We start from the raw sequence: 15,065 nt of genomic DNA, 5'->3' as shown, positions 1-15,065 counted from the left end.
TGGGTGCAGAACACATTTTTTGCAAGTTACTCTTGAGATTTACTGCAAAAAGAGTTGCACAGTGAAAAGAGTTGCACAGTTCTTCAAACATCTAATGTTCCAATATGTTTAAAGTGTAAATTGTAATAGAAGAGCATGTTGTACTTTCTGTGTGTCAGAGATCCACCGGGAGGTGCTCCATAGGCCTGTATCCGGCTACGTCCCCGAGGAGATCTGGAAGAAAGCAGGTGAGCAGCCCTTTTCACACACGTACACAAACATGAGCAAAGTGAACAAGAAGTGATTGTCATAAACCTAAATTAAGGCATTGATTAAATTCAGTTCAGTTTTATTTGTATAGCAATATACTGTTAATAAAAGACATTGTTGCCTCACACTTCCGGGGTTGGGGGTCTGAATCCCGCGTCCACCCTGTGCACGTGGAGTTTCCATGTTCTCCCCGTGCTCTGGGGGTTTCTTCCTGGTACTCTGGTCCAAAGACATGCATTGCAGGCTGATTAGCGTTTCCAAATTGTCTGTAGTGTGTGAATGGGTGTGTGAGTGTGTGCGATTGTGTCCCCCGCCTTGTACCCCGAGTTTCCTGGGACAGGCTCTAGTATCCCCGTGACTCTGTGTAGGACAAGTGGTACAGAGAAAGGATGGATGGATGGATGGATGGATGGATTTAGATCCATAATGAATAACACTGGCAAAGAAAAACTACCTAAGACAACAGAAATGTTAAGAGGAAATAGACTCAAGATGGAACCCATCCTCTTCTGGGTGACACCGAATGGTGAGATTATAAATCATAAAGCCGTAAAAGAGTAAAGGCAAACAGTACTTAGTGTGCTGAATGGATGTTCTGTACATGTATATTGTGAATAAGAGTCCTGAGATGAAGACAGGACAGGCTTTATGATTACAGCAGCAGCTCTTAGATACAACTACAGTATTCAGGTCAGATTATCCACTGAAGCAAGAGTGAGACTTGACACTTGAAACATAACTTAATTACTTACAGTAATTAAACACTTATGCCTGGTAAAATATGTGATTTTGTGTCATAACTGCCAGATCTCTGGAACACTCTCCTTTGGAGTATTGGAATGTTGTCCAGGTCTAAGAATTTTGCTATTGTGTGATGGAGTCATTTCTGAGACACTGAATCACTGGGCTTTATTTACTTCCTCTACACATGATGTCGGATCATAAAGCAAACGATCAGACAGTGTTAGTGCTCCGGAGCTTTAGGGCACTTAACTACTTGTGCTATTAGGAGTACAGGAGATGCTGCTAACTCTACTTCTCTCAGAGGTACCATTTTATCAGAGCATCAGTTAAAAAAAATAGATAAGTGTGATTAAAAGGCTTTGTTTAAGGTGTAGGTGATCTGGGTGATCTAAGACAGATGATGGATACTGTAATGGAAAACTGGCCTCTGCTTATTTCAAGCAGCTGTTAAAGCAGCTGGCGTCAAGCTGATTTTTTTCAGTTAAATAAAAACAGTTATAAGACAGCGCTGTTGAATTTTCAAATCGAATTGGTCAGAAAGTATTGATTTTTTTTTATAACAGCAGCTCTGACATTAGTTCTAGCCGTAATTCGAATCACAGGTTTATATTATTGAGTGTTCTAACTGTTATTGTTTCGATAGTAACAACTGATTCACAGGGAGGACACTGTATATAAATCTAATGGTTAATAATAAACAGAATTTAAAAAAAAAAAATGTTATTTAGCAATGAAAAACAATTATCGCTATGGTTAGTTTTTCTGTAAAGAGATGTTTATTTAAGGTTTATGAAAAGAGTCTCCAGTTACACTCAGGAAGTTTTCCACCATGAGACAGTCTTTGGGACTTTGTTGTTCATAGTAACATTATTTAAGAGGATATAACTTAAATAAAATAAATATTACTATAAATGGATAAAAATTATGATGCATCATTCTTTAATAAATAAAAATGCTGTGGTATAAGAAATAAAAACACTTGGGGATGTGGTGTTATTGAAAATTAATCAACTTCAGGGTCGTAACAGTAACTCCACTTTGGGTCAGGCTTCGTCACACCACCCCATGATTGATTATTTCCTTATAAGAGCACACCCCCATTGTGTTCAATTCTTTACATTTCTTCCCCTGCTCTTAAGTTTAGTTGAGGCAGTGCATTCTCAGCGCTGTTCAAATCACTGTGGTTTAAAATTCCATCTGAGTCATATCATTGGAATATTATCACACATCTGTCTGGGAACAGAGTCCATTTTTCCACAAACTGGAAGCTTAGTGCATCTGTCATTGTTTAAAAAAATTGTTTCAATCCAGGTGAAAAGAAACTCTCATTTTGCAGATTGCAATCCCATTTATGATTGAGATAAGTGTGTGTGTGTGTGTGACTGAAAAATATATTTCTTCAGTCTAGGAAATATATTTCTTCAGTCGAGGCACATCACTCTAATTTGTGAGAGTTTATTCCATAAATGACATTAAAAGTGCAACAAAACACACATGGACACAATGCCGATGTTCATTTTCCTTCGACACAGCATTGAGCTATACGTTACAAACCAGGAAATGTAGATTCTGCATACTCATATTCATAGAGATCAAACATGTATCTTATGGATATTATTTAATTCCCAGTTCGTGTGTAGGAGGTGACTAGATGTAGATTGATCCTTTTGTTTTTTTCGATCAGCTCTTTACAGTAGGATGTGAATATTCATATCTATTCCATGCAACATCCTGCCAGTTTTCATATCCTGTACAGCATGGGCCTTTGGGAGCACAACTGAAATGCATAATTTAAATATAAATTGCCTGATTTGCATACACAATTAGACAAGCTGCAGCTTTGAATGCTGTAAACACACAAAAAAAATCTAGTCCTGTCGCTCAGATGGAGTTCCGTGTCAGAAGTAATAATGCAACAATATTCCAAAACACAGATAAAGTGTCAGTCTATCAGGGAATGCCCCTTTGCTTCACAGGTGGAAAATCAGTCGATAACAATTTGTTTTAGGTGCTACTGTTGTGCTTTTGTGCAAAATAAAAACAGCTGTCCTTTTGTTCTTGATTACTTGTCATACGCAGACATAGAAAATCTCTGTTCAGGTTTCTAATTAATCCCAAAATGCCTTTTGACTGTTTTCTTGTGGATCAAACTAATATGTCAAATAAATATTGTGCAATTAGTTTTCAAAAAAAAATCATTAATGGGTTTGTAGAGCCTAAAAGTAAATGATTGTGTTTTTGATTGACATATTCTTCTTGTTACTCTACAAAAACATATCGGCAAATATTCATGAATAATCATATATATTATATATATAATATATAATAATAGTATAGTAATATCTATCTATATATATAGATAGATAGTAAATCTCTTTTTTGTTTGGTGAATTTTTTTTTATTGTGTTGTTATACTTTAAAGCAGGGCTCGTGGGGTTTTGATAAATAAATAGAAACAAAAAAAAAAGTTGAGACTGACATGGTCGTCTCACTTAAAAATGAATTGCAGATAAGAGATGTGTTTCTGCCTTTCAGTGCCTATTCTTACACTGTTTTATTCTGTAGGTCATGATGGTGGAACAGTATTAAATAGTTTTCTCCTTCTCTTATGTGTTCTGCATGAGTTTTAATTGACCAGCTCCTTCAAATCTGTTTCAGAAGAGGCGGTGAACGAGGTGAAGAGGCAGGCCATGTCTGAGCTGCAGAAGGCCGTGGCCGAAGCCGAACGCAAGGCTCATGAGATGATCAGCACCGAACGGGCCAAGATGGAGCGCACTGTGGCTGAGGCTAAGAGGCAAGCTGCAGAGGACGCGCTGTCCGTTATCAACCAGCAGGAGGACTCGAGTGAGGTAAATATCCTTACAGACACACTTTTCACTTCCGGGTTACACCTCTACTCTGTCAGCATTGGGAATGCATTCAGTGTTGCGCCACTGACCAAGTCCCTTACAGCGACATTCTGGGTTCTAATTTATTCTAATTCCTGTTTTGTTTAAAGCTATTTTAAAACCTATTGTTCTTGTTGTTCTTAATTATCCTCATGTGAGTTTAAACCATGGATCAGTCTGCACCCTGTTAATCACTATGCTCAGAATATCTTTTTTTAATGCAATGCAATAAAGGGATTAAATGTTTGGAAAAGTGGAATGAATGTTTGGTGTAGAGGTGTGCACGGGACCAATCCCCCCACTTCTGACCAATCTCACCTGCACACAGTTTTCTTATGAACTTACTTGGCTGTATTCCCCATGAAATACATAACAGCAAACCTGTTCAGGATAAAGATACTGAATGAATGACTGAAGTCCAGATTACACCAGACATGGTAAATGTGTCACACAGCACTGCACAAGCACTGCACCACCTCCAATACGCTCCCATGTTAAATCAACCTAACCTCTTTTTATGCCACAAGCTTCATATCTGACCACTCGCTCCAGCCTGCATGAGAGTAAAAAGCACTCGCTTCCACAAATTTCTTGTCAAGTCTCAGTCCTGGCACACATCTCTAAATGTTTTATTCAAGCATGGCCTCCCACTGGCCTCTATTCTAATTTTGGAAATAAAACTTTTAGCTCTGTATTTATTAATCAGCAATTTTATTTTGAAAAACCGCTTTCCAAAGCTAGCATGGGTTAATACACAACTAAGACTGGAGGTGTTTCTGCATAAGAAGTGACCATCATCTGATCATGTCTGAAATTCATGAGGTAGTTTTGTATCAGGTATAATTTTGGATTATTCCATACATGTTTTATGGTCAAGGTCAATATACACTTTGTTTATGGGCTTAATATAACACATTCCTTTGTTGATTTGGATGTATGCTCATGCTGAAAGGTGAAATTCCTTTTCATCTTCAGCTTACTAGAAGATGCCTGAATGCCCTGATGCCTGTTTTGCACTAAAATCGACTGGTATTTGTAGCTCTCCATGATTTTCTCCACCTTGATAAAAGATATTTCTGATATTTCTGACATTTTTATAAATTGTAATTTCACATTGAGGGTGAAAAAAAGTTCTGACATGATTTATTTAGTTTCATTTTGTTACTTCACAAAAACCTGCCATTTTAACAGGGGTGTGTAGACTTTTTATATCCACTGTAAATGTGTTTATGAGAGTGTTAAATAGATGGACGGAAAGGAAGTCAGAGATACTTTTTCTCATACCCAGGTGTTGTTTAGTGATAGACAACATGGTATTTGTCATCCAAGGCATGGCCCGCCCTCCATCACTCTGAATAAGAAGTCTGGATGTTTAAGGTGGTCGTGATTTGTTGGGGGATGTTGCAAAAAGAGTGCGCTGTCGCTGGACACAGTGGGGGTTCAGCTCATTTAATCAGTTAGTGGGGGAAAACGGCACACACATCTGACTTTAATTGCGAGAGCCATGTTTATGCACACGTCTCCCAGGAGAATTGCGTCGGTAGCTGTTTATAACTCCAGCTTCCCGTTTCTGCTTCACATTTAGAACTTTGTCCTAATTGCTCTGCTTTGGCCTGAAGATAAAGACAAAGAGGCCCTGGCTGTAACCTGAGAAGTGCTGGGATCTGTAAGCGTTTTCAACTTAACCTGCAGCAAATGTGTCTTTACATCCCGTCATGTGGACCAGGCTCATATTATGTCCGAACCTTCAAAGCGGTCATAACAGAAACAGAAGAATGATAATGAACTGTTTTTTCAAGAACTCTTCAGCGTCTTCACATCCTGATAGCTAAGTTATCACTGACATAGATGCCCTCAGCACCATCAAACTGGTTTAGCCAATCAGGAAACTTCTCTGCACGTAGGCGGTTCTCCTCGCCACACAGTAATAGGATATAAATTAATAGAAAGGATTAATATAGTAATGACAGATGAAGCTGACAGTCCAACTTACACTACAAAACCTATCTTGTTTTGCTTCTTGTTGAAGTGTAATGTAATCATCTGGTGTAATTAATTTAGCTGGACAATAAAACAACAATTAGATGCCTGTCACCTGTGAGTGTCCTTTGCTTGGATGTAGTTAAAAAGTTTTGATTTGGATTTAAGTGTATACCTGTTTATGTGGAAGAAAAAAGCTACATGCACTTGAGCTGCTTGGGAAGTTTGAACGGGGAGTTTGGGACTGAAATCAGGAGGTGAACTCCTTTTGGCAGGGGTTGCCAGAGTTTTTCAGCAAACACCTCAAACGCACATTATGAATTTTTTGTGACCCCAACCCTTGACCACCCTACATTTTTTTTTAATTCCTGCCTACTTTTGGCAAAGTACCAAAACCCAATGTTCACTTTGACACTTGCAAACCCATATCCAAAAAATGCTTCGGCATATTTTTTGTGTTCCTTTTTTTTGACTGCTATCTTGACTGATGCATGCTGTACTAGTGTAGGAGTTCAGCAATAAAAATGGACAAATCTTCCTGTTCATGTAACTCTACGAAATTGAGAAAAAAAAAAGACTAAAATATAACATACACTCATAATTTAAATGTAGCTTGTTTGAATGTGACTCCCAGTAACATTTCAAAATAGTAGCAGAAAAAAATTCCATCTTCATAAAGAGATATTTGTAATATTCATTTGTAAAATAAATGAATGGAACAAAAGAGGAGATTGTGAGAGTCATCAAATGAACCCACATGATGTTGCAACCCCTAGTTTGGGGACAAAGTGCTCGTGCCTCATCCGAATTTCGCATAAGACTGAATCCACTCATTATTTTTCCACTATTTCCTGTTCTAAAATCCAAATATCTAACATCCCCTCCCTTCATCCCTCCCTCTAGAGCTGCTGGAACTGTGGACGCAAGGCAAGCGAGACATGCAGCGGGTGCAACACGGCGCGCTACTGCGGCTCCTTCTGCCAGCACAAAGACTGGGAGAAGCACCACCATGTGTGCGGGCAGACGCTGCAGGCACAGCAGCAGGGCGAGACGCCTAGCACCGCCAGCTCCTCGGGCACTCCCAGCAGCAGTGCTGGCAGCCCCGCCGATACCCCCTCCGCCGCTGCCACGCCACGCTCGGACACGCCTGGCACGCCGTCAGCATTAGAGCCTGCACCACGCTAGAGCCAAACCCATCACAACCCCGCCAGGACTGTCTCACCTCGCCTCGCTTACTCAAACATGCTAATTCTAACATGCTAACCGAGAAAAAGAGGACTAGTTCCACAGAGCGATCGCCCAACTGGAGGTCCGTATCGGGTCATATTGACTTGCTATGACAGAGAACACAAAGATATTCTTTGTTTAAAATTCTCACCATCCTTTAATGCGCCCAATTGCTACTATAGATTATTTTTTGTTTGTGTTAAATGTTTCCTGTAAATAAGCAGAGAAAAAAAAAAAAAGACCTCTGGATCAGCACATTAAACCTCCCGTTTGATTCGTTTGTTTGCTGTTTGTTTGTTTTGCCTGTTTTTCAGCGCTTCTTCTCCTCTCCACTAGCTGGGATATGAAACTAGTTGACCTCAACAAAAGACACTTTACCAAACAACAAACCAAGGGATTACTCCATAGCTGTTGTAAACAAAGACGCAAAAAAAAAAAAGTGATTATATGAAAGACAGCATTCCGAGTAAGGAAGACAAAAACGAAAAAAAAAGTAATGGGGAAAAAAAAAAACATCAGGGCAGGACTTTGTGGAGTTGAAGATGAATAGCATGTTAGTGAACTCAGCAGACCCTCGGCTCCGGTGTGCAGATGCGCAGCAGATTGTGAAGGAACGCAGATGTTCCCTCCTCTTTTTCCTTACACGTCTGCAAGACATTTGATGCTATCCAGGTCAGTGGTCTGAAAAATAAAAGTCTGTTTTTCGCAGAGGAATGTAAAGGCATGGAGGACCGAGCAGCTTGATGAGCGCAGCTCCATGATGAGCGCGCTGCATCAGCTCCTAAAGAGGAAGTGAAGTCATCAGCCCACCCAAGCACGACCCTCACTATGACAGCTGTTTGGGATGAAGGGGCTGAAAAAAAGGCACGTTCCTCCACTTCTGCCCAGCTTAAGCCCTACCCTCAATCCTTCTTTCTGTTCTTTTTTTTCCTCTTAGCTTTCATTGTGTTGAACATTTGTGTTCCATACTGTCTCTGATGCTTATTTATTGTACATGTGTTGGACAAAAATCGTGATCATGCATAATACTAAAAAAAAAAAAAAAAACCCAAAAAAAAAAAAAAAACATTTAGGCCCATCCTTCTAGCTGGTGCAAAATAACATATTAAGCATATCGCGAGCTGCTTTCCTGTTTGTGAGTGTTTGTGGTAGTTCCTTAGTAGCTGTTTAAGAAGAAAAAAAATCCCGTTGTCCTCAAAAAGGAGACAAAAGCTATCTCTCAGAGCTGCTGCTTCAGTCTAACGCCGACCTTTTCTGAGAACTAGCATGTTACACGGAATGCTAACATTAATGTTTTGTACATGAGACGTACATAATTGTATTTGCACTGTCACAACGTTCCTTTCAGCATGCTTCTTTTTTCAAAGTTTCTCAGTAGAGAGCCTCACATCACTGACTCTGCAGTGCTTCTTTACGTATCTGTGATCTTTATTTTCTTTAAGGAAAAAAGGGAAAAATAGTATCCAGACCTGCTTTTGTTAGAAACGTTTCTTTGTCCTAAACGCGATAGCAAAAAAACGTCATACCTTTGCTTTGAATAGTTACAAACAGTGCATGCACATTACTGAATGTTGAAGTATATGTTCTTTTTTGTTCGTTTTATACAAAAAAGAGAAAAATCATATAAAAAAAAAAGAAAAAACATACGCTAAGAATCTAACTTTCCAAATGCAGAGGTGTAAACAGACAGCTTTAACACTGCAAAGCACCAGGTTACACAGTATTACAAAAAGAATTAACATGGAAGACAGCCAAAGACCGACACGAAGGACCAAAACCTGATTTTATCCTATATTTAAATGTAACAAAAACAAACAAAAAAAAAAAACAACTAAAAACAAACATCAAACGCACCATTGATTCTTTTGTTTTATCCGAGAGTTCATCAGGGGAAACCATTTTCGGTTTCCATTTTGAAACCTTTAACATTTTCCTGTCGAAAGCCAAGACCAGCCCTGCTCAGCCTGAACGGAGGAAAAGTGAAGTCACACTTGTACGTATGACATCATGGATGTGACCTAATGAGCAATAATAGAGACGGTGGCATGAATCCATTATATCAGAATTATAGTTAGTGAGGTTTTCCTTCAGCAGTCCCCTGGTTGGAATATTACCCAGAATGCAATGGGGTGTTCAGACTTAATTCAGCTAAAGCAGCACTTATGACATATCTGTAATGCGTATCAGCCAAGATGATACAGTAAAGCCATGCAATCCATGATGATTAAGTTTAAAAGTGGGACGCTCTCCCCGAACCCATGGTGCTAAACGTCCCTCTACCTTCTCCTTTTCTCCCTTTCTGAGCTGAAACGATCCAAAAACTTTTCATTCACAACCAAGCTGTCTTTTTTTGCAAAACACATCCAGTTAACAATACGGTCAGTGTAATCAGGGCAAACCTGATAAAACAAACAAGTACTGTGGAAGTCTTAATGAACACCTAGGAAGCTTCTCTTCTCCTCCTTCTTCTAAAATACCTGTTTTGCTACAATGTTTTTTTCCTCCGTGGCAGAAAAAGAAAAAAAAAAGAAAAAAAACCCTCACTCTACCTCTGACAGCATGTTACGAGCACCAGTCGCTGAGCAGACACTGGTCGAGTCAAACCAAATGGGCACGTGAGAACAGGACTAAAAAAAAAATCCAAAGTAAAAAGCTCATACAGCTGCGAAACCATATCACTACTTGGTAACAATGCAGACCTCATAAAGAGAGAACTTAATGAATAGAAGAAATATGCTGAAAAAAAAAAAAACTTTTTACGTTCATTTTTGCTTGTGTCACACACAGATCGCTTCTCTGATGAAGAATAAAAATAATTGGAAAGTTCTGACTCCATTTGACATTCAAGAAGTGGTCAAGTGAGAAACGTGATCACGCCCCCTTACTCCCTTCTTCCTCCCTTTCCTATTTTGCTGTAAGAAGCTCTAGGCCACTTGTCAATGTCGTCTAGGTTCATGTTCTAAACACGAGGTGTGCTTAAATTAAAGAAGGCTGGTCATTTTGCGCATGCCTGTTTTTTTTGACAATATATAAAGGGAGATGTACATGCATTTTTCAATTTGTAAAGTGATTAAACGTCGAGCCTGACCGAATCGCTGAGTCGGGTGGGTAAAGGGAGGGGTGGGTTCGGGCACAAAGAAATGAAAACTTCTTTTTATTGTGAAGAAAAGCTCAAATAAATGAAGGTTATTGTGCAATACTTAATTGAAACATGAACCACAGGTTAACGGTAGACTGACACTGGGGGTGTGCTCTTTCATCACACTGTTTCAGTATGTTGTTGAGCTTTGGAGTCTACTATGTCAGAACTGTGGTTTCTTGTTTTGTTTTATTTCTGTTTCATTTGTTTTTCTTTTTTTATTTTTTGGGGGCTATAATCAATGGTCTGTCAGTCTGTGAATCTTTGCAGTATGATTCTGGTATTGTCGTACTCTTTACTGTGTAATAAATATGTTAATACCTGCACTCGAGGCTGTGTGTTTGTCTCACTCCCCAATTCAGCTGTGTTAAATGGTGCTGAGAATGAAAATTTGTACAGGTGATGCTGTTAGGGTGGGTACATGCAGCAAACAATTAAACAGCTTTTTATTTTATTTATATTTTTTGACACACTAAAATAGGAAATAAAATCCTTGTCATAAAAAAATATTTTAAAAAAATAAAATAAGCAAGGGATTTTTTTGGTTTATATTTTAGTTCTGCAAAATATATAAATACTTCCAAATACTTGTATATATATATATATATATATACAGTTAGGTCCGGAAGTATTTGGACAATGATGGAGTTTTTGAGATTTTGCCTTTATACACCACCACAATGGATTTGAAATAAAACAATCAAGATGTGATTGAAGTGTAGACTTTCAGCTTTATTTTAAGAGGTTCCACAAAAATAATCAAATTCTGAATTTTCAGCTTTTTCTAATTTTTCATTTCCCATTTTCCATTCTTAAAAATAAAATGGGAAATATGAAAAATCTAAAAAAAAAAAAAAAAAAGCACCTTTTTTATACTTGTTTAATCCCCACACACCACAGGTCACTAGCAGGGGGAGATATGAGGATTTGAACAGGGAAGACGCGGGGAAAATAGTTAAAAGACGTCAGAAAAATGGTATTGTTGGAGCCGTATATGGATCTCATACTTAAAATGTTTTGATAATGGAATGCTGTACACTGAGATGTCTGCCAACCTGCCTCAAATCAGTGTAGAGAAATGCTCGGCCAGGAGAGTCTGCAGGTTTTGCCAAGACCACACCTTGAGAAAGAAAGGACAAGTGGATGACAAGCTCCTAGAAATGGCAGCAGTCAGGTCAATAAATGAGGCAAATCTGTTGAGCCCACAGTATCACTGTGTTTAATGTAGCCTATGTTTGGCAACACTTTTTTTTTTTTTTTGAGTACTACATACAGCATTAAACATAATATTACAACTTTATCAAGAACTTTACCTGATTTTATAACCTAAAATTCGGTATTTAAGCTAAAACTGTAGAACATATTATGTAGACAATCATAGTACAGATTGTCCATTAAAATGTTACACAAACTGTTTTTTGTGTAAATTCATAGCCAAGGCAATAAACAGGTCCTTTTTCGTTTTTTTCATTTCAGAGCAGTTATGGATTGAAAGGATGATACACAGATTGTAGGCTATTCTACTGTTTGTTTCTCTGGTTAAACTGTGGGATTGTTGGATGGCATATTCTCTCTCACCTATCAATCACAGTGACATGAGCCAATCGTGGGCCTCTGTGACCTAACTCCTGCACTCCGAGTGTGTTACGCTGCCCTGTGACACAGCATGAGAAAGATGTTGTTGGTTGGTTTCATGTATCTCAGAGGAAGCACATGTTTGTCTTCACCCTCCGCTCGTTCAGAAGCTGATGTATGATAGGGGAGGGCAGGCTGCTGGGTGGGAAGTGACAGGTTACCAACCTGGGGAGAAAAACGAGGGCGAAAACAAACATGGTGGTCAGTCAACCTAAAGATGTTTAAAACCTTGCTAGCTTTGATCAAGTTGATGGACATGCCTTAGAGAAACAGACATACGCCTAATTAGTTCAGTTTGTAATCAGATATTGGCTGTTAAAATGTCTGTGATGCTCCTGCGCCCAAGTCGGAATGGAATCTTTAAAAGTTATTTTCACTTTCATTTTTTAACTTTTGGGAGTTACTAGACTATACGATGCTATAACTTTTATAGTTCAGTCCAGAGAAACCTGTAGTTTTCAGAACTATATATAATTGAAAATTAAAGAATTTTTCCCAGGCCAGTACACACACACACACACACATTCAGGTGCGCTACTCTCGCTTCCAAGGAGACAATAATCCTTAGAAAACGTACATACATAGTGTAATACCATTGCTAATTCAATCTGGGATCTGCACAAATGAAGAAATTGTACCAATTGTTCATTAAAGGACAAAACAGCTGTGACATTAAATCACCATCTCATTTGTGGCTCATTCTTTAAATTTATTGTATTTAGCCTTCAACCTCATGATTTTGTCTTACTCCCGTAATAGCCTTGGGTAATTAAGTGGCAGTGCCCTCACTAAGATGAGGCTATTAAGGTGGAAGGTCTGCATTTGAAAGTGTCACTTAATTCAACAGTCCCTGCTTCATATTCTACCTAATGTGAGAAATGCTAATACATCCTGCCAAAGCCTCTAGCATCGACAAGGCATTTAACATAGCAATTAGAGCAAGCCTGGCAGAGGGCTTTGTAAACGTTGCATTTAGCCACCGCCTGGACACCATCACAATTAACACCCATATTTCATAATCACTCAACCTTGCAATACCTCAAGGTCTGTGCAGAAAAGAAATTGCTTTATTATGAACCACGTCCACTTTTTATCTTCCCACTTAGCACGTAATAAAACTTGGGATGAGTTAGAATGATGAGATATTGCCACCATTCACTATTGGCTTACTCAAGGCCTCTTTTTTTAGCTTCTTTTTTTTTTTTTTTTAAATCAAACTGCCAGAATAGACAAGGCCTGAAATAAGCACCAGTCTGGAGAACTGTTCTCAGCTGATAACAATACGAATGGATTTTCTTGAATGGAGGAAAACAGCTGTCTCCATTATTCAAATGCTTCACCTTTTTCTCTGCTCCATTAATTGGGTCTTTGATCACAGGCGGAGGTGCAGAGTGCCTGATAAGAAACAAGTTCCTAGCGAAGCAGCCCCGAGGACTGAGCCACGGCTGAGCTAGATGAGATAAAGCTCTAATGCCTGCGTGCGAGAGAGCGATAGAATGCTGGCGGATGGAGAAGAGCGATGCTCCTGACGTGACGAGAGCTAATGCGGGATATAAATTCAGCTCCCAGGGATGGAACACCGGATTAAACTTCATAAAGGGTTCACCTCGAAACGGTTTACATTTCTGTCCCTTTTAAATCAAACTACATGGCGGAATGTAACTACAAACCGGATATGTGGTAGAACATTACTGTAGACCATGATGGGGAGGGGGAAAAAGCATTTTCCTATTTGGAGTTAAGTGAGACCACATTTTTTGATGTACATTCAAGTGATGGTGGATCTGTTCATAGCTGTCAAACACCTCACTCAGAAACCTTAAGGTCAACAGTAACAGCAAGAGAAGAATAGGTGGAGGGGAAAAAACAAACAAAAAAAAAAGCTCCATTGGTGCTTGATTTCAATGAGCAGAACTGTGAGGAAAACGTTGTTAAATTGCAAGGTTATGTGTTTGCTGCACATACCTCACTGCCCTGGCCCTGGGAAATCAGTTAATGGCATTCAGCCCAAATGATATTATTAAGGCAGTACATCTCTTCACAGACCCTGAATCATGTATGCGATGAGTTCTCCATCAACCCAGACAGAGCTGCTCAAAAATAAGCCATGCGGAACTGAGAGAGAGAGAGAGAGAGAGAGAGAGAGAGGTGGACAAAAGCATTGTGTAAATGTCAGCTAATGGCCTTGCTCAGTCCTGTAGAGGAACAGGAGGAGAAAACGAGAGCATCTCTTTATCTCTAGTGGCCAGCACAGCTCAAGCCTAGATTTATACTGAGAAAAGGAATGACTCCACTCTCATCCTTCTGTCCTCTGGGCATTGCTCTACTGCGGCAGTGTGGAATCTGCTAAGGTTGTTTGGCAGGAACAGATGTCCTCATTTCAGAGAGATGTGTGTATATATATAAAACAAAAGCTCACATAAAAATCACAGTTAATACCAGAGCACTGTTGAAGTCTCAGTTCTGGTCAGAAAGCAAATCACAGGTCTATAGGAAAGTGTTTGTTCTAATACCTTAACAACTTAACACAGGGATTATGGAGGATGTTCCACTTCTAGTGTGTATTTGTAGATATGGTGAAGTTTTCACTGAGGAGATGTTTGTTTAGCATTTTTTGGAAGGAGTCTCCAGTGTCAGCACTTTGTAATGATCAGAGGCAAAACTTTTTTTTATCGTTCTTTAATGTGAAACTGTTTGTGCTGCCGTTTTGACCAGGACTCCCTGGAAGGAGAGATCTTGTATCTCAATGGGACTTTCCTGGATATATAAAGGATAAATAAAATTAAATAAATAAAGAAAAACTTTTCCAACAAAAGAAGGTCTTGAGAAGTAAAATAAAAATCTGCGTTTATAACCAGCACCTGACTTGTCTCACAGATGTTCCACAACATTAAGCATTGACTATAAAAGGATGAAACCTTTTTCTAAGGAATAAAAAAATAACTGTTGGTAAGTTTCTGTGCTATAAGAGGAATAAAATGCTTCAGGATGTGCTGTTACTGGAAAATAATCAACTTTAGGGTGTTAACAGTAACTCCACTTCAAGTCAGGCCACACTACACCACTCTGTCGTTGATTATTTTCCTATAACAGCATGCTTTAAGTGTTTTATTCCTTTCATTATGCATCACATAGTCCTGGAGCATCCTCTATAAAAGACTGTCTTATTGGCAACTGCAAAATCAGAGCTGTCTCAAAAGACG

General features: G+C 39.0%; 1 protein-coding gene across 2 annotated transcripts in view; it reads left to right on the top strand.

Moving 5' to 3' along the window:
* The window catches only part of runx1t1 (RUNX1 partner transcriptional co-repressor 1), a 57,033-nt gene extending 46,480 nt beyond the window's left edge, over positions 1-10,553 (top strand). For both annotated transcript variants that reach the window (XM_053231409.1, XM_034301689.2), the window contains exons 9-11: positions 159-227; positions 3,652-3,842; positions 6,765-10,553. In XM_053231409.1, coding sequence (XP_053087384.1) covers positions 159-227; positions 3,652-3,842; positions 6,765-7,046 — 542 coding nt within the window. In that variant the 3' untranslated portion in view covers positions 7,047-10,553. The remainder of the gene's footprint in view (positions 1-158; positions 228-3,651; positions 3,843-6,764) is intronic.
* The last annotated feature ends 4,512 nt before the right edge of the window (positions 10,554-15,065 follow it).

The sequence above is a fragment of the Pangasianodon hypophthalmus genome, chromosome 29 (assembly GCF_027358585.1).
Source record: "Pangasianodon hypophthalmus isolate fPanHyp1 chromosome 29, fPanHyp1.pri, whole genome shotgun sequence".
Classification (NCBI taxonomy): Eukaryota; Metazoa; Chordata; class Actinopteri; order Siluriformes; family Pangasiidae; genus Pangasianodon; species Pangasianodon hypophthalmus.
Note: the sequence above shows the minus strand (reverse complement) of the source record. Positions and strands in the feature narration are given on the sequence as shown.